Source organism: Lepidochelys olivacea (assembly GCF_965140295.1).
Source record: "Lepidochelys olivacea isolate rLepOli2 genome assembly, chromosome: 1".
NCBI classification, from domain to species: domain Eukaryota; kingdom Metazoa; phylum Chordata; order Testudines; family Cheloniidae; genus Lepidochelys; species Lepidochelys olivacea.
Window position 1 is genome coordinate 349971270 of NC_140411.1, and position 18142 is coordinate 349989411.

General features: G+C 50.5%; 1 protein-coding gene across 1 annotated transcript; it reads left to right on the forward strand.

Annotated features, from left to right (window-relative positions):
• The first annotated feature begins 1113 nt into the window (after positions 1 to 1113).
• Positions 1114 to 17683, forward strand: LOC311514755 (uncharacterized protein). The gene is made up of 5 exons (XM_084617448.1): positions 1114 to 1375; positions 10183 to 10264; positions 13789 to 14151; positions 15592 to 15750; positions 17153 to 17683. The coding sequence occupies exons 2-5, from the start codon at positions 10207 to 10209 to the stop codon at positions 17269 to 17271; spliced, it is 699 nt and encodes a 232-aa protein (XP_084473574.1). The 5' UTR covers positions 1114 to 1375; positions 10183 to 10206; the 3' UTR covers positions 17272 to 17683.
• Positions 17684 to 18142: the final 459 nt, after the last annotated feature.

An 18142-nucleotide genomic window follows, 5' to 3' on the forward strand; every position in this document is an offset into this window, starting at 1 on the left:
GAAACATATGCAACAGTGACAGGTCCTACTTGGCTAAAAAAGGCCATCTAATGTAGCTAACGGCTACAGATCACAATCTCAGGTACCTATGGTGTGAGAAACTGCTATCTGTAGGAATTAGCTTCATCAGATTGCAGTGTTACAGGTCTCCCATGACCTTCTCATAAACAACCTAAGGAAATGCAACCTAGATGGAGCTAAAATAAGAAGGGTGCAAATGCTTCACAGGCTGAAAGGGCATAAGGAGTGGGGTTCTCCAGGGATCAGTTCTGGATAAGTTTCTATTCAAAATCTGGATCAACGATTGAGATAATGGCATAGAGAGTGCAATTATAAAGTCTGTGAATGATAACAAGCTGCAGGCATACAAAATGGGCAATGACTTCCCAGGAAGGAGTCCTGCCGAAAGGGATCTGGGGGTCAGAGTGGACCACAAGCTGAATAGGAGTCCTGTGGAAAGGGATCTGGGGGTCAGAGTGGACCACACTGAATGCGAGTCCTGTGGAAAGGGATCTGGGGGTCAGAGTGGACCACAAGCTGAATAGGAGTCCTGTGGAAAGGGATCTGGGGGTCAGAGTGGACCACAAGCTGAATGCGAGTCCTGTGGAAAGGGATCTGGGGGTCAGAGTGGACCACAAGCTGAATGCGAGTCCTGTGGAAAGGGATCTGGGGGTCAGAGTGGACCACAAGCTGAATGCGAGTCCTGTGGAAAGGGATCTGGGGGTCAGAGTGGACCACAAGCTGAATAGGAGTCCTGTGGAAAGGGATCTGGGGGTCAGAGTGGACCACACTGAATGCGAGTCCTGTGGAAAGGGATCTATGCAGAAAACCAGAGCATCACTCTGGGATATCAGCTCTACTCCGTGGTGATTCGGTCGCAACTGGAGTAAAAACTGGAGAGAGTCCAGAGAAGAGAAAAAAGATAAGTAAGGCCGAGAAAACATGACCCCGGCGGGCAGAAGCCTCTCTTTACAAAAGCTGTTTCTTACGATCTAGGCGTATCAGTAACTGCTGCAGGGAGCAGATCTCTACTGGGAGCAATTTCACACCCACCCTCGTGCACTAAAGGGCTCCCGGGGGGCATTGGCTACAGCGGGCCGCAGTTCACGACGGCTGCGGCTTCTTCCCACCTTTGTCGGAGCGGTAACCGCTCCCGGCAGCGCAGTCCTCGGCGGGGCCCTGGAACGCGCTGCCCCCGCTCCCGGGGGTTTCTGCCCCCGCCACAACGGCAACAAAGCAACGAGCCTCCGAGAACGCAGCGGCCGAAGCAAATAACTAACTAGCAGCGGAGGGCGGAGCGACGAGCCGGCGGAGTCAGAGGCTGGGGCGGGGTCCAGCGCCGAGAACTCTCCGGGGAGCGGCGCCGGCGGCGGAGGTAAGAAGCGGCCCGGGCTGCGAGCGGCTTCCTCCGTCTGTCCCGCTCCGAGCTGGGGGGTCCCCTGACCGGGGCGGGCGACGTGTCTCTCCCAGCTCCCCTTAACGGGGGGGGAGGTGTCCCGTCCCCGTCCCCCCCCCGCGCTTCTTTGGCCCGTGGTTAATTTCTGGGGCGTCCCCGGGGGCCCGCTAAGCGCGGTGGGACCCCAGCCGCACCCCCTTCCCCCAGGACAGAGCCCGCCGGGGATCAGAATCGGGACGGGATCGGGATCGCCCCGAGCGGGCTGTGGGTGGCGAGCGGGGGGAGTCACAGCGGGGGGGGGGGTGTCCCCAGTCTAGGGAGGGGGAGACACAGCCCGACCCCTGCCCCCTTACGAACGTTGGGCGCCCTCCCCTCCCCCCCCGCTGCCCCTCACCGTAGCCGCACTGGGGGTGCGGGTGGGGCTGCCCCTTGCCCAGCGTGGGGCAGGAGTGCTGGCTGGGGGGGGGGGGGGGCGGATCACAGGATCAGACAGGCAGCTGCTCAGGCGAGTGAGGTCCCCTGTGGATGACCCTGTCTCCCGCGGGAAGCCCCGTTCGCCTGCTCCTGGTGGGTGCGGGGGGGGGGGCCCGCACGTGCTGGCAGCCCCCCCCGCCGAGGCTGGGCCGCAGCGGCTGCTTCCGGCGTCTTTCGTTACCATCGCCAGCGGGGAGCCGCGCGCAGCTTCCAGTCCGGGGCGGGGGGTGACCGGAGGAAACGGAGAAAATATCGGGACTGGGGGGCGGGGGAAGCGCAACCCCCCCCCCAACCCGCCGGAGCCGCAGTATCGGGACAATTGGCCTCCGGAGCGCGCATCACTCGGGGCGCGGGACAAAGAGCTAAACATCAGGACAGTCCCGGTCCTATCGGGGGGTCCGGTCACCCTAGCGCAGGTGGGGGCCGGGCGCCCCAGGCAGGGCGCGGGGGAGACCCAGCTCCAATCCCGATTTACATCCCTAGTCAAGAAGACTCCATTTAATCATGGATTTCGGCAGGAAAGCGCATTCCCCGGGGTGGTTATCACCTGAATACATATTCCTCGCAACTTTCGGAAACCGGTGTAGGGTTCATTTTTAGAAGGGGGACACTCTACATTTTTAAACAGTGATTTATTTTGAAAACTTTCCAGGTTTAGTTTTACAGCGATGTCAGACAATGATCGTTTGGTTATTTCATTTACCAAAGGTAACTGAAGCAGATAGTTATGAAGCCATTGGGAGGTGAACTATCTCCAATTCAACAAGTTAATCAGGAATATTTGGAGGATTTTCTTGCCAGGCTGTATTAGGAGGAGAACATCACCAGACAGACATTGTTTTAAATTGGTTTATTAAACTAAAACAACAATGTTAAGTATGCTGGATTTTTTTCTTCAACAGCAAACATATAATATTTTAACAAAACAAGCATATGAATTTTTGAATTTAGTTAAACATTCATAAAAAGAACAGGAGGAGTTGTGGCACCTTAGAGACTAACCAATTTATTAGAGCACAAGCTTTCCTGAGCTACAGCTCACTTCATCGGATGCATGCCGTGGAAACTGCAGCAGACTTTAACAGTTTAACTCACGAAAGCTTATGCTCAAATAAATTGGTTAGTCTCTAAGGTGCCACAAGTACTCCTTTTCTTTTTGCGAATACAGACTAACACGGCTGTTACTCTGAAACCTTAAACATTCATGTTTTTTAAAATCAAGTTTGCTTGTGTTAAAATTGTTTTTAACTAAAATAGTTAAATGAAATCTTTTTTTAAAAAAACAACAACAAACTTTAAAAACAAGAACAACCATTTTTGCTCTTAACAAGCATGTTATCTCTGGAGACACAAATCCACAGTTTGAGAACTGCAAAACTAAGCATCTCTGATGGTGTCTTCTAGACTGAGCACTGAGTCCCATTGGGGAGCTGGAAAGATTAACCTAAATAATCTATACAGAAGCCCCTGGAACCCCATAAAATTGGGTCCCTAATCCATGAACTATTGGAAATCATTTACAAAACTTTTCTTAAACATGACATGAATGTATTGTCTCATACTATAGAATTACAGTTTATAATCCCTATTCCATGATGAGATATCTTTGAGCTATAATGTATCTTAATTAAAACTTTTAGATAGGTTTTTTCCTCAAAAAGCATTTTATCAAAGAAATCCAATTTAAATTTTAAAAACTCTGTTGTTTTTTTTTTATTTTTAAAAAAAGTCTGATTTGTATCCACCCAGATTTCCATCCCAAATGCTGAAAGAACTGACCCAGGAGATTGCTAGTCTGGTAGAAAGGATTTTTAATAATAATACATAATGTCATACCTATATTTAAGAAATGGGAAAAAAGTGATTGGGGCGATTACAGACCTGTTAGTCTAACCTGAGTAGTAGGGAAGATTTTGGAACAAACTATGAAGGAAAATAATTCAATTCATGGAGGTAAACAGAAAAAGGGGTTTTGATGCAACATGAGTTTACCAAAGGTAGATTGTGTCAGACTAACCTGATTTCCTTCTTTGAGAAAATCATTGATTTCTTACATAAGGAAATGCAGGAGATCTGATGATACACCTGGCCTTCTAGAAAGCATTTGACAGGGCACCACATGGGAAATCATTATTCAGCTTAGAGAAGATGGGGGATTAGTACAAGACCTGCAAAGAACTGGCTAACGGGGGGGAGGCAAAGGTTTGTGCTGAAAGGTGACCCCGCGGACTGGAAGGAGATGATCAGTGGAGTCCCTCAAGGATCAGTCTTGGGAGCAGTCTGAGTCCACATTGTTTAGGAATGATTTGAGCACACAGAGTAGGAGTGCGCTAATTTGCTGATTCTCACGGATCCACAGGATCTGCGCTTTGCCCCAGCTTTTTGACAGTCTCCTGGGGGAATCCCTTCAGCGGCCTGGGGCGGGTGAAAGTGCCATGGGAGGTGCTGGCTTGCAAACCCTGTGGCTGGAACCGCAGGTTCTCGCCCCTAAGGGGGCGGAGGTCGGGGGGCTCCCGGCCAATGGGGGCTGCGGGCCAGAGCGGCCCGGCCGTAAGGGTGTCTCGGAGCCACTAGCCGGGGGGGCCGGGCAGGACGGCCGGGACTCGGGTGAGTGGGCAACACCAGCTCTTTCCTGCCCTGCCAGCGGCAGCCCTCGGCCACGGGGCTCGTTTCCCCTCAGCCCCAGGCTGGAGAGCAGCGGGTGAGCTGGTTTCTGTCTGTCCCCGGCGGCTGCATGGCCCGGGCGCGGAGTGAGCGCGCTGCGGGTCTCTACTTTACGCACACACGTGTGTGTTGGCTCCGGACTGGCAGTGGCTGCTTGGGCCAGGAGATCTGACGGGAAAGTGCATGCCCAGGAAGCGGCTTGTGAGAAGGGCAGGGCGGATTTGGTGCAGTCTCACTTTCTTGCGTCTCGTGTGAAATCTGTGAAGGGGCAGGACCTGGCTAAGTACTCGTTTACATTAATGTAATGGGAGGGAGATTCCCAAACCCGAGCCCTCCTTTGTAGGTGACAAATCTGAGGAATTGTCACAGATTGAAGTGACACTAGAGGAGGGTTTGGAATTAATTGAGACACGTAACAGGAACAAGTCACTGGGCCCGGATGGCATTCACCCACGAGTTCCGAAAGAACGCCAATGGGAAATTGCAGAACTATTAACTATGGTTTCTAACCGGTCCTTTAAATCAGCTACTGTACCCAGTGACTGGAAGATAGCTAAGGTAACACCAATATTTAAGAAGGGCTCTAGAGGTGGCCCAGCAATTACAGACCGGTAAGTCTAACATCAGTACCGGGCAAATTAGTTGAAACAATCATAAAGAATAAAATTGTCAGACACCTAGAAAAACATAAATTGTTGGGCAAAAGTCAACATGGCTTCTGTAAAGGGAGATCATGTCTTACTGATCTCTTAGAGTTCTTTGAGGGGGTCAACAAACATGTGGACAAGGGGGATCCAGTGGACATAGTGTACTTAGATTTCCAGAAAGCCTTTGACAAGGTCCCTCACCAAAGGCTCTTACGTAAATTAAGTTGTCATGGGATAAGAGGGAAGATCCTTTCATGGATTGAGAACTGGTTAAAAGACAGGGAACAAAGGGTAGGAATAAATGGTAAATTTTCAGAATGGAGAGGGGTAACTAGTGGTGTTCCCCAAGGGGCAGTCCTAGGACCAATCCTATTCAACTTATTCATAAATGATCTGGAGAAAGGAGTAAACAGTGACGTGGCAAAGTTTGCAGATGATACTAAACTGCTCAAGATAGTTAAGACCAAAGCAGACTGTGAAGAACTTCAAAAAGATCTCACAAAACTAAGTGATCGGGCAACAAAAGGGCAAATGAAATTTAATGTGTGTAAATGTAAAGTAATGCACATTGGAAAAAATAACCCCAACTATACGTACAATATGATGGGGGCTAATTTAGCTACAACTAATCAGGAAAGAGATCTTGGCGTCATCGTGGATAGTTCTCTGAAGACGTCCACGCAGTGTGTAGCAGCAGTCAAAAAAGCGAACAGGATGTTAGGAATCATTAAAAAAGGGATAGAGAATAAGACGGAGAATATCTTATTGCCCTTGTATAAATCCATGGTATCCCACATCTTGAATACTGCGTACAGATGTGGTCTCCTCATCTCAAAAGAGATATACTGGCATTAGAAAAGGTTCAGAGAAGGGCAACTAAAATGATGAGGGGTTTGGAACGGGTCCCATATGAGGAGAGATTAAAGAGGCTAGGACTTTTCAGCTTGGAAAAGAGGAGACTAAGGGGGGAATATGATAGAGGTCTATAAAATCATGAGTAGTGTGGAGAAAGTGAATGAGGAAAAGTTATTTACTTGTTCCCATAATATAAGAACTAGGGGCCACCAAATGAAATTAATGGGCAGCAGGTTTAAAACAAATAAAAGGAAGTTCTTCTTCACACAGCGCACAGTCAACTTGTGGAACTCCTTGCCTGAGGAGACTGTGAAGGCTATGACTATAACAGGGTTTAAAAGAGAACTAGATAAATTAATGGAGGTTATTAAGTCCATTAATGGCTATTAGCCAGGATGGGTAAGGAATGGTGTCCCTAGCCTCTGTTTGTCAGAGGGTGGAGATGGATGGCAGGAGAGAGCTCACTTGATCATTACCTGTTAGGTTCACTCCCTCTGGGGCACCTGGCATTGGCCACTGTTTGCAGACAGGATGCTGGGCTGGGTGGACCTTTGGTCTGACCCAGTGTGGCCATTCTTATTAGAAAGTTGCTGTGGTTCTTGCCCCCCGGCCCATTCCCCGAAGCTAATGGTTAAGATGTTGCAAAGGGCTGTGTGGACCCCTTAAACCAGGCTTATTTCATTAGGAATTGCCTTAAGCTAAGTTGAAGTAAGCTGCTCTTAAACCGAAATACAGTAAGTGTGTGCACAGAGAGCTTGGAACTGATTTGATGAAAAAGCAAGTGGAGAAAACAGACCCACCCTCAGGGACTGAGCATCAGCTGACATAGAAGGGAACAAGGATTGATCTTGACTTAACTTCTAGGTCGACACAGCCATGGGGGGGCAGGGCGGGGGGAAGCTCCCTACAGTGGTGCTGGAACAATTTTTATAGTGGGGGTGCGGAAGATGGAAACCATGTGTTTGGTGTTTGTTACTACTTCAAGCTGGGGGTGCAGCAGCACCCATAATTCCAGCACCTATGGTTTGTGTGTCGCTCCTCACCTCCAGCAGCTGGCCTAAGCCTGCCCCAAGACCCCAGAGGCCAAGGAAGTACAGATGTAAGTGTGGGGGACCCAGGCTTCTCTGAACCGGGTTTGTCAAGGTTCCTCCCCCACTCTGAACTCTAGGGTACAGATGTGGGAACCTGCATGAAAAACCTCCTAAGCTTATCTTTACCAGCTTAGGTCAAAACTTCCCCAAGGTACAAAATATTCCACCCTTTGTCCTTGGATTGGCTGCTACCACCGCCAAACTAATACTGGTTACTGGGGAAGAGCTGTTTGGACGCGTCTTTCCCCCAAAAATACTTCCCAAAACCTTGCACCCCACTTCCTGGACAAGGTTTGGTAAAAAGCCTCACCAATTTGCCTAGGTGACTACAGACCCAGACCCTTGGATCTTAAGAACAATGAACAATCCTCCCAACACTTGCACCCCCCACTTTCCTGGGAAATGTTGGATAAAAAGCCTCACCAATTTGCATAGGTGACCACAGACCCAAACCCTTGGATCTGAGAACAATGAAAAAGCATTCAGTTTTCTTACAAGAAGACTTTTAATAAAAATAGAAGTAAATCGAAATAAAGAAATCCCCCCTGTAAAATCAGGATGGTAGATATCTTACAGGGTAATTAGATTCAAAAACATAGAGAACCCCTCTAGGCAAAACCTTAAGTTACAAAAAAGATACACAGACAGAAATAGTTATTCTATTCAGCATAGTTCTTTTCTCAGCCATTTAAAGAAATCATAATCTAACACATACCTAGCTAGATTACTTACTAAAAGTTCTAAGACTCCATTCCTGGTCTATCCCCGGCAAAGACAGACTATAGACAGACACACAGACCCTTTGTTTCTCTCCCTCCTCCCAGCTTTTGAAAGTATCTTGTCTCCTCATTGGTCATTTTGGTCAGGTGCCAGCGAGGTTACCTTTAGCTTCTTAACCCTTTACAGGTGAGAGGAGCTTTCCCCTGGCCAGGAGGGATTTCAAAGGGGTTTACCCTTCCCTTTATATTTATGACAGGGTTTAACCCCTCTGAGCCCAGCTCTTATTCTCTAACTTTTTCCCTCTCTTCTCCCCACACCCCCGTCACCTTTTTTCACTTGTGTTCTTTTCTTGCTCTCTGCCTTTTTTCTCCGTGTTTCTCTCTCTTTTTGTTTCTCTCCTGGTTTTTTCTCGCGTTCTTCACCCCCCTCCCCCACATAGACAGAGAGAAAAGATTGTTTTCTTGATTTCCTCCCCCTCCCATTTTTATTGTAATTTTTGTTTGTAACTTTGTTCATATGTCAGTATAAACAGGCAGCAAAATCCCTTCTCCCAGAAGCTGGAGGGGTGAGTCTGGCCTGGGGGACTTCAGTCTGTCTGTCCCCCGATGTCTGTCCCATTCAAAGGTTTTGATTGCAGCCATCACTGTAGTATCTAAGGATTCTCCTGCTCGGCTTTTAAAATGATGCCCCATCTGACATTGTGAAAGGTGGATGCCTGGACGTTGCACGGGTAGGGGAGCATATGAACGTGGGGGGATGGGGACAGATGGTGTTGCATGCCAGTGGATTCATATCTGTGAGACGTGCACATCTTGGGTGGGGCACGTGTGTACGAGGAGATGGCTTAGTCCAGGACAGTATTCAGTATTGCATCACCCCATACGAGTTCAGCTGAGTGATGCTGGACCTGCTTCCTCCTGGTCTGACACCGATGACTAATCCGTGCCATTGTGTCATTGAACACAGCTGTTGGCAGTCGGGCTCAGACATGGTGGAATTTTGCTCCTGCATGAATGAGTCGCTGCTACCTGGCTAACGCATTTCTCCTCCCAGTCGCAGGAGTGAAGCACTAGAGGAATGTGCATAGGCAACTTCTTACCCTGAAAAGTCACACTGAAGCCTGTGTCAGCTCAGACATGGTTACACCCTGCCCCCTTTTTGCCCCCATCAATTCTAGTCTCTTGTCTGTAGTCTAATCTGTTCCTGGGCTGCGGGGTGCCAGCAGCCCGCATGCCAACAGCTTCCTATGGATGGTTGAAATATGTGAGGAAGACTTATTCACGAAAGTCATGGCTTTACAAGTTCAGGCCTTTGCTGGACTCCTCTTTACACAATGGAAGGAGAACTATTATGTCCTCTATGGCTGCAGATGCTGGGCCAGTTTCTCCATGTCCTGCATTTTGTGTAGTCACTTGCAAAGGAGAAAGTTCAAATTAGAATAGCAGAGATTTTCACTCCCTTTGCATTGGTGTTACTGACCATGCAAGTGCAGGGCACTGGTGATGTCACGGCAGAGTTAGGAAGGCAGGTGCAGCCTTACACCATATAATGGCAGACAGCTAAAACGTGACACATTTTATAAGTGCTTGTATACAAATGCTAGATGTCTAAATACTAAGATGGGTGAACTGGACTGTCTGGTATTAAATGAGGATACTGATACAACAGGCATCACAGATGTGACCAGCGCCTATCGTGCTGACCAACAGAGTCTCGTCTGTTTCCTTGTGTTCCTCCTGGCTGGGTCCCACTGTTGTCTCTTCTCTCATACTTAAACTGTGAACTCTTTGGCTATGTCTACACAGCAGCTGGCAGCAGCCTCCCGGCCTGGGTAGACAGAATCATGCTCACAGGGCTCGAGCTAGCATGCTACCAGTAGCCATGTAGCTGTTGTGGCTCGGACCATAATTTGGGTCCTCCAGCCCACCTGACCCCTGGGTCTGAGCCCAGGTGGCTCGCTGGAGTCTCTTCTGGAGCTGCGAGGCCCACGCTGCTATTTTTAGCGTGCTGGCTTGAGCCTCGCTGGTGTAAGTCTGTCTGCCCGGGCTGGGGGGCGCACTGCCAGCTGCAGTGTGGCCGGTCCCTGGCCCCCACGGGCATGTCTTCCCATGTGTGTGCACAGCACCCGCACAATGGGGCCCTGGTCCATGGTGGGGTCCTGAGGCATTGCCATAATATTACTGATAAACTATCCTGTAAAATGACCCAAGCGCTGAGCTGGCCTCTCTTCCCAAGCGGATCAGCTTGCCAGGGTTACTAGGACGGTTTGGACTTTCTGTGCAGGAGTCCTGCAGACGTATGTGATGGGATTACTTTTTTTTTTTTTTTTTAACAGGAAGTTTGGGAGAAGGTCTGAGAAATGGTAGCGCACAGCAGCGTTTGGGTATTGGCTGGACTTTTGCCCGTTGTCCTGGCAGGTAAGGTGACCAATCTACTCTCTTGCTACCGCTTCACCAAACTGGAGAAAGTCCCACGGTTTCCCCTAATGTCTCTGTAGCTCTTCAAACACTCTTGTCTTCAGTGTCCCTGACTTGCCACCCCGGTGCCGTGGGGGTAACCGGGTGGGCGGCTCTGTGCTAATAGATCTCATTGCTGCAGGGCAGCTGTTCCCAGAGCCGGCTCCGTGCTCTTGCTCAACTTTCTATGGATACGTAAATGCACCCAGCCCTGCTTCCTGCCCCTCTGTGTACCCTTGGTCTGTCCAGACAGGTGAAATGTCTGCCCGTGTCCCCACGGACACCTACACTGCCTCTATCCAGCACGTGCTAAAATGATGTGCCTTGCCCCAGTCTGGCTGTCCCTGCACCAGATCCCTACTAACTAGGGTTGTCAACTCTGACTGAAGCTATTCCAGGAGATTGTTTTCCCCCCGCAACATGACAATGTAATTTTCTTAAAATAGCCCATTACAATCTCCTGGGCTGGTTTCAGTGATCACCGTACAGCCACCGCAGTTAATCAATGTCGATTCCAGGAGACTCCAGGCCAATCCGGGAGAGTTGACAACCCTAATCCTAACCCACACCCTCCGCCGTGTCCCCTTCCAACGTAAGCGCCTCTCGGTGCTGATTTAGTAACACCCCCTCCCCGCGCGGCAGAGGCAAGGTTGATGGAGTTAGGCCGATGCCGTGTCAGTGTAGACACGGCGTCGCTTGTGCCGATTGTTCCTGGCTCTCCGGAACCGTCACACAATGGCCCACGCTGACAGCAGAATCGCTACAGCGCACCAGGTGAGAACGCGCACGGCCGACACAAGGGGCCACGTGTGCGCCTCAACTGCGGTGGCTGTATGTTGATGTACGTTAGGTTGACGTAATCTGCCCTGGTTCTTCGGCCAGCCCTACACGACAGACTCACGCGGGTATAACTGCATTGCTCAGAGCTGTGAAATATCCCCACCCGCAGCAACGTAATCCTGCAACCGAACCCCCGGCGTAGGCGAGAGCTGCTCCCGTCACCGAGCTACCACCTCTGGCGGAAGTGGATTAACCACACTGGTGGGAGAAGCTCTCCCGTCGGCCTAGGAGCACAGCGTCACTGCTGCAGCCTTACAAGTGTAACCTGCCCTTGGTCTTTCCTCTCTAGTACAGAGTCTGCACCCTGCAAATCACTTTCTTTTCCCTCCAGCTGGGAAGCACTGGGTGTAAAAATATGTGATAAAACCACTCATGCCAAGCTCCTTTAGTTTCTTTCTCTGACACCACAGCTGGGTGGGCAGTGGAAACGAGGTGGTAACACAGCAGTGCCCGTGATTAAACTCCCCGTAACTCCACTAACTTCGGGGGGTTGCCTGGGCTGTGTTTAGCCAATGGAGCGACTTCTTCATGCTGTTCTAGGACTTTACAAGTTCTTCCCCTTCTCTCTTTGTACACAGGAATTGTCCTCTCACATCAGACCAGTCGTCCATTTAGCACAGTAGCACGTGGTCCAGAGAACAGTAAAAGAACCAGCCTTATGGGTTGACCCCATCACAGGGGTTCGCTCCCTGCTAGTGGCGCCTCCTGCTGGCCGTCCTGGAGATTAGCTCCAGCCAGGCATTGCGCCCTCCGCTCGCGGTGCCTCTCCTGTCGTCCTCTAGCCCTGCGGACCCCTCTCCAGGAACTGCAGCCTCCTCTCCGTCACTCGGTCCTCTGGGCACGTCGCCATACATGTCCCCCCCTCCGCCTTCCCGGGTATCAAAGTCTCTCTTGACAAATGGGCTCTGGCAGTCTTCCTGCTCCTTGCCCTGCTCATGCCACGTCATCAGTGGCTGGTCGCGGGCCCCGGCCCCGCTTCTACTCCAGATCCTGGCTTACAGGCCTTCTCATCGGGAACCAAGGTTCGACTTACCCCATACCTTGCTGCTTTCCCCCTAAGCCTTGCCTGCCTCTCTGGCTCTCCCCCTTCTCTGGGCTCGCCAAGCCACAGTCCCAACTCCCCCCTCTCAGGGAGTAACCATGGACTACCCACTGTAGCCCCAAACACACCTCCCTTCTCCCAGGGAGTGAGTTCAGACTTCTGCCCTGCAGCCCCCTTCTGCTCTCAGCTCCTGGACTTTCTACAGGCCCTGCCTGTTCCTGACCAGCTGAGCCTCATTTAATCAACCCCCACTCCCTGGCTCCTCCTCCAGGTGCAGCTTGGGCAGTTACTTGGCCCACCTACCACCTTTGCCCCTTTAGGCCTTGTGTGGGGTGGACACCCTGTCACTCCCCCCATAGTCCTATTTCTGCATGTCTTTTCCATATCCCTGAACCAGCCTCCCAGATGGAGGAGTTTTATCCCTTATTAATCCTGTTTTATGCAACACTGCCTTCGAGACTTATTGGAATAATAGGAAAATCCTTTGTTTGAGTCCTGGAGGAAGCTGCTCCCCTAGGCGAGACACCTGTAGCTTCCGGGAAACTTCCCTGACCTGAGAAAGAGGGTACCAGAGTTCAGGTCTCCTGTCTAGCTGCTGTTCTTAGTCCCATGCATGTATTGCCCAATGCCACGAACCCCAGCCTTTGCAGGCAGCTGCTGAATGCCCCCACCACACCAACATTTCAAAACAATAATCTAGAAGTGAGTTCAAAGCAGCTCACAGCTGACCCCGAACTCGGGTCTCTGTCATGACAAACCCTGATCTTATCACCGCACCCCACTGGTTTTCAGAGTGGGGAGCCAAACCAGGTTTAGTCTCTCTAACTTCTCCCGGAGCCAGGGAGAGAATCCAGGATTCCTGAACACCAGGATTCTACTGATGACTAGTAAATGGTTGTGTAGCCCATTGGGGTTGTCTGTCAAGGCCTCCGCTGGTGGCTGGCCTGCAGAGGAGCTAGCAATTACTCCAGGGCCCTGTCGCTCAAATAGTGAGGTCCTAGCACAGGGCTCTGATGGTCAGGGGCTCAAGCCCTGCTGCTGGTCTCTGGGTTGGGAAGGAACGGGATGGCTGCATGTCATTCACATGGTGCAAAGGCCTCTGTAAAGGAGATGATGTACTGAACTGTGATGAGCTGTACATCCTGGTGGGAATCTGCACGCATCAGGCATGCGTTACATATTTGGCTTGTATAACTGAATGGGGGGACGTGGGGTTTTGTGACGCATCCCTGTATGGTCACGCCCCACAGGTGGAGAGTCTGTGACAGCTCACTGTTGGAGGTCTGTCAAAGATGGGAGCTGAGCATTGACGTGTGTTATCGACAGCATTGTGGACAAGATGTGGATGGACAGGAACACAGGGGCCGTTCTACTTAGCTACGTCCCTCTGTGCTTTTAAGACTTCGGGTGGACGGGTTATGTCCTGAGGCAACTTAGCTGCCCCTGAACCTTTGGTTCTTGACTTCTCGTTAGAAGAAGCCAGCCATGGCCCTAGCCATGACCCCAGCCAGCCATGACCCTAGAGGCTGTATCCCTTGACAAGGGTAATAGAAATTGTTTCAGCTGACTTTGAGTAATGCCATGTTCTCCTTCTCTCTTTCAGCCTGTGACCATGTTGGAATTGAAGCGGATGTCGGTGAAGATGTGCTCCTGCCCTGCATTGTCAAACGTGGAGACGCTATCAGTCTTTCAAACCCTACAGTTAACTGGCAAGTTAACTGGTTAAATGGGAGTTGTGAAGTCGTGAACAGCTTCCACTATGGCCAGAACCATCCAGAGTATCAGTGTGGACAATATAAGGGGAGAACGGAGTTCTCTTCTCAGGGATTGTCCGATGGCAACGCTTCTCTCCTCCTGAAGAATGTGACCCCCGCTGACTTTGGGAACTACACCTGTCATGCCAGTTTATATGAGAACACTCCCCAAACTTTACAGATTGTCCTGCTTATGCAGAAAAAGACCCAAGGTAGGTCAGCGACGTTCCCTTATCAACGGTGCTGTGATGGTTGTCCTTTCAGTGAGAATCCCACGAGCCCTTGAGCATAATTTTGGAGCAGGAGCCTGCTGTGATAAGTGACATTAAGAGAAGCATCCCGGGGATCAGTTTTTTCTCTCCATTACTCTGTGTCTACCACGATCTGTTATTAGAAGTAGAAATGGAGCTTTAACTGTCAGTGCCATGATGGGAGAAGGAAGTGTAGATCGAGTTGGGTTCTTCCTTCTCTCACTCCATCACCAGTAATAGGGACACTGCAGGGCGAATGATGCCCTCTTTTGATCCCCTGTAACCCCATTAGGCTTCCGTGGAAACGTTCCAGTGTAACTAGGGGCACAGTTTGCCATATCGGATCTCTATTTCTGGTGATGTTTGAGGCGGGAAGAGCCCAGCTTGACTCTCAGATCCCAGGATGGGTTTGCGGAGTCTGTCTCTGCCTCCTGGGGGTTTTCCCTACTGGCAGGCGCCGCAGACCCTGTGCTTAGAGGAGTGCAGTGTCTGGGATCGTGGTTGGTTCTGTAGGGGGGCCTAAGGTGTTAGCACGTCTCCTAGCATAGCTTTCTGCTTGGCCATTAGCACCAGGCCAGACACACTGTGTGGCCCAAAATGTGCTTTTTCAAGCCGTCTTTCGGATCATGTACTAAACACGCCAGAGATGCAGTGACGCATTTGAACTCCTTCTGGTGAGACAGGAAGCTCAGTCAAAGGTTTTCAGGGTTTGATTCATGTAGAACTCAGGGAATTTTTATCTTTCAATTTACGGGGAAATAAAAAGCACCAATCCTAAGTTCTAGGTGTTCTGTTATCTCCCTCTTTGTGACCCTCCATTCCCACCATCAGGCTTCCCTGATGCATTCAGGAAACTGAATTCTGGAATCTGTAACCCCAGGACTCCGATTTAATAAGGGACATGGGGGGTGTTTCGGATCCTGTAACTTCAGTGCTCCAATTCTGCCAATAGCATTGTGCCGGCACACGTGAGCGCTCTCCGGCTCACTGCTGCAGCTACCCATTCTGGCCAAACTTCTTCCCCACCCCATTTGCAATTTTGCTCTGGGTCACCTAATTGCTAGGCCATCAATCCATCTGCTACTGGCCACCTTGAGATGAGCCAGATCCTTGCTGTGTCTCAGCCTGCTGCTCTTATTGCTACCCACCTGGATGTCTAGTGTCCCTTCCCCTGAGCATTTCTGCATTTCCTGCCGAGTGCCACCACCATGTTCCCCATCTTTCCTGTGCATTCACTCCTGATTGCCCACCTGTGGGTTTTAAGCCCATAACCCTTATAGCAGAATGCCTGGCTGTATGGAGCAAGCTGTAGTAACAGCTAATTGCAACTGGGAGGGAGGGTTTATATTGGAAATGGCTGGAGGCAGTTCCAGCTTACTTAATCATTTTACTGTTTTGCAGGTGCAACTGTTCAGACAGATGCCTACGTTCCAGGAGGACATGAAAAACGACTCCGCGTTCGAAGCGTTTGCGTGCCATTGAGCGCACTAGTGATTCTTGTAGTAGGGAGCTTTGCAGGGTGCTGTTGGTGTAAAAAGAAGACTACGAAGGCTAAAGAAGGTATGTGCAATAGTGTGTGGGTGAGACGAGTCGTTTTAAAAATCAGTTTTCATTACAATGCCAAACCAGTAAAGAGAAACAAAGGTCCTGTCAACCATGATATCCCCTAGGCAGCAAGACAAAAATATTTGCAAAATAAGGTTTTAACCTATTTCTTCCTGAGACAAACAAATCTTAATATTTGCCCCTCGGGCAGCTGGAGCGTGCGTTACTAACATAAAGGCACTGAAGCACTATGGCCTAGTGGAAAGAGCACTGGACTGGGACTCTCGAGACCCAGAGTCTATTCCTGGCTCTGCCATTGGCCTGCTGGTTGACCTCGGGTAGGTCACGCCCCCGCTCTGTGCCTCAGTTTCCCCAACTGTAAAATAGGAATGACACTCCCTTGTAAAGCGCTTGGAGCTCTCTAGGTGAAGAGCAAGGTATTATGGAACAGTTGTAAAGGTTTAGTAATGCACTTGAAGACCTAAATAAGACCTTTACACAACAAAGGTATAGAGAGCTGAAGAGCATTTCAATAATGGTGTCTTATAGAGCTAGATAAGCCAATATCCAAGGCCGCTTCCTTATCTTACCCATCAAATTCTCTGCCTCTTAGCCTGCGATTCCAGAAAAGCACAAGCTAACAGGGCTCGGGGCTGGCTTTGCCGTGAGACCCGAGCAAGGGGCAGCTGGAGCAGCCCATAAGGCAGAGTGTGATTGTTGCTCCGAGGGGAAGAATCCAGTGGCAGGTCTGCACCTGGTGCAGGTACTTCCCCGGCATGCTGGCAGAACAGCGCTAGGTGGGGCTATGGAGGGTGGATGCAAAGCCCACTCTGCCCGCTCCACATCCTGTCCCCTCTGCTTGCACGGTGGGCCACATACCAGCTCCCCGGAGGCTGCTCTCCTCACCACGCTGCTACCTACGATCCAGGCAGCTGGACACGGGATTAAGGAGGTGACTTAAAGTTTAAAGAATCCGGTCACTAACCCTTCCCCAACCCCTCTGGCCAGCCCTGTGCAGAGACGTGTGACTCAATTAGGAATCGGGTTATAGCTGGATGGGGGAGAGGAGTAAAAAATGTTTCCTGGAGTTACCCAAAGTTCCTAAGGCTTCGCTGGTTATTAAAGCGTTCAGCCCTCGCTAAGGCTGGCAATGTGCTGGCTGCTGCTTCTCTGAGGAGCTGTCACTCCCTAAGCCGCGCTGGCTAGCGCTTGATGGCTCTCAGCGAATGTGCTTGTTCTCCCGTTTCCCTCCGTACCCTCCCCACGTTACCGGATGTCGGGATCTTCCTGGGGGCTGTGAGAACCCAAAAGGTTCCTGTGGGCGATGTGTGTGCAAAGCTGCATGCTCAGCACTTCTTTCAGCTCAGGTTCTACAGTCTAGTGTTTTCTTGTTTGTGTTTGGTGTGTATTTTTGCAGGTGATGAGGAAGCAGCTCAGGCAAGGGAGGAAGTCACATGCCTGGGGAACTCAGAAAATACTTCAAGGAACGTCCCTACACAGCACTGGGTAGCAAGGCTCGATCCTGGGAAGCAGTGACTGAAAACGGTTTTTGTGGGGGGTGGAGAGCAAGCAGCTGCACATGAGCTCCCGGTGTGATGCTGCTGTGGTCAAAAGGGCTAATGTGACCATTCGGTGCATGAGCAGGGATGCATCTTGAGCAGAACTACAGAGGGTATTTTACCTTTATATTTGGCACTGATGCAAATGCTGTTGGAATCCTGTGTCCAGTTGTGGTGCCCACCATTCCAGAGGGATGTTGATGATAAAGTGGAGAGGGCTCAGAGAAGAGCCACAAGAAGGATTAAAGGATGAGAAAACCCGCCGGACAGTGATAGACTAAAGGAGCTCAATCTGTTTAGCTTGACAAAGAGTAGGTCAAGGAGTGCCCTGATTACAGTCCAGGTATCTACATGGGGAAGAAATATTTAATAAATAATATTTAATAATATTTGTTCCTGAGACAGCAAAACTCTGTAGTGATGGGGGAGTGCCTGGTGCTAAGGTGGACTATCAAGGTCCTGAGGCACTATTCGCTCGCCGTGTCTTTTACCCTCATCGCTGACCAGGCCTCTCTGCAGGGCTGCATGCTCTGAGAGACATGAACCCCAGGTTGACCTGGCTCTGCAGCCCTATGTGCTTATGGTTCACCCCCAGTCCAGGGCCACCCCGGTGTGAATGTGGACTATATTTCTCATGAGGAGGGAGGCAAAGAGTGCACTGACTTCACTCTTGGGAGGGCTGGGGAGGTGTGTAACAGGACAGCCTGTCTCTGCAAGGACTGTGGGGACCAGGAAGCAGCCAAGCCCGTCCCACAGAGCAGCCCAGCAGCCCAGTGCTGGGAATCAGCCAACCTGGCTTGACAGCATTTAGAAACTGGGTCTGATTCCCAGCTGCAGCTGAGGGATAT

Coding starts and splice junctions, on each gene's coding strand:
- LOC311514755 (XM_084617448.1), top strand. CDS start 10,207: ATGGTAGCGCACAGCAGCGTTTGGGTATTGGCTGGACTTTTGCCCGTT. Junction 10,265..13,788: donor TTTGCCCGTTGTCCTGGCAG/GTAAGGTGACCA, acceptor TCTCTCTTTCAG/CCTGTGACCATGTTGGAATT. Junction 14,152..15,591: donor TATGCAGAAAAAGACCCAAG/GTAGGTCAGCGA, acceptor ACTGTTTTGCAG/GTGCAACTGTTCAGACAGAT.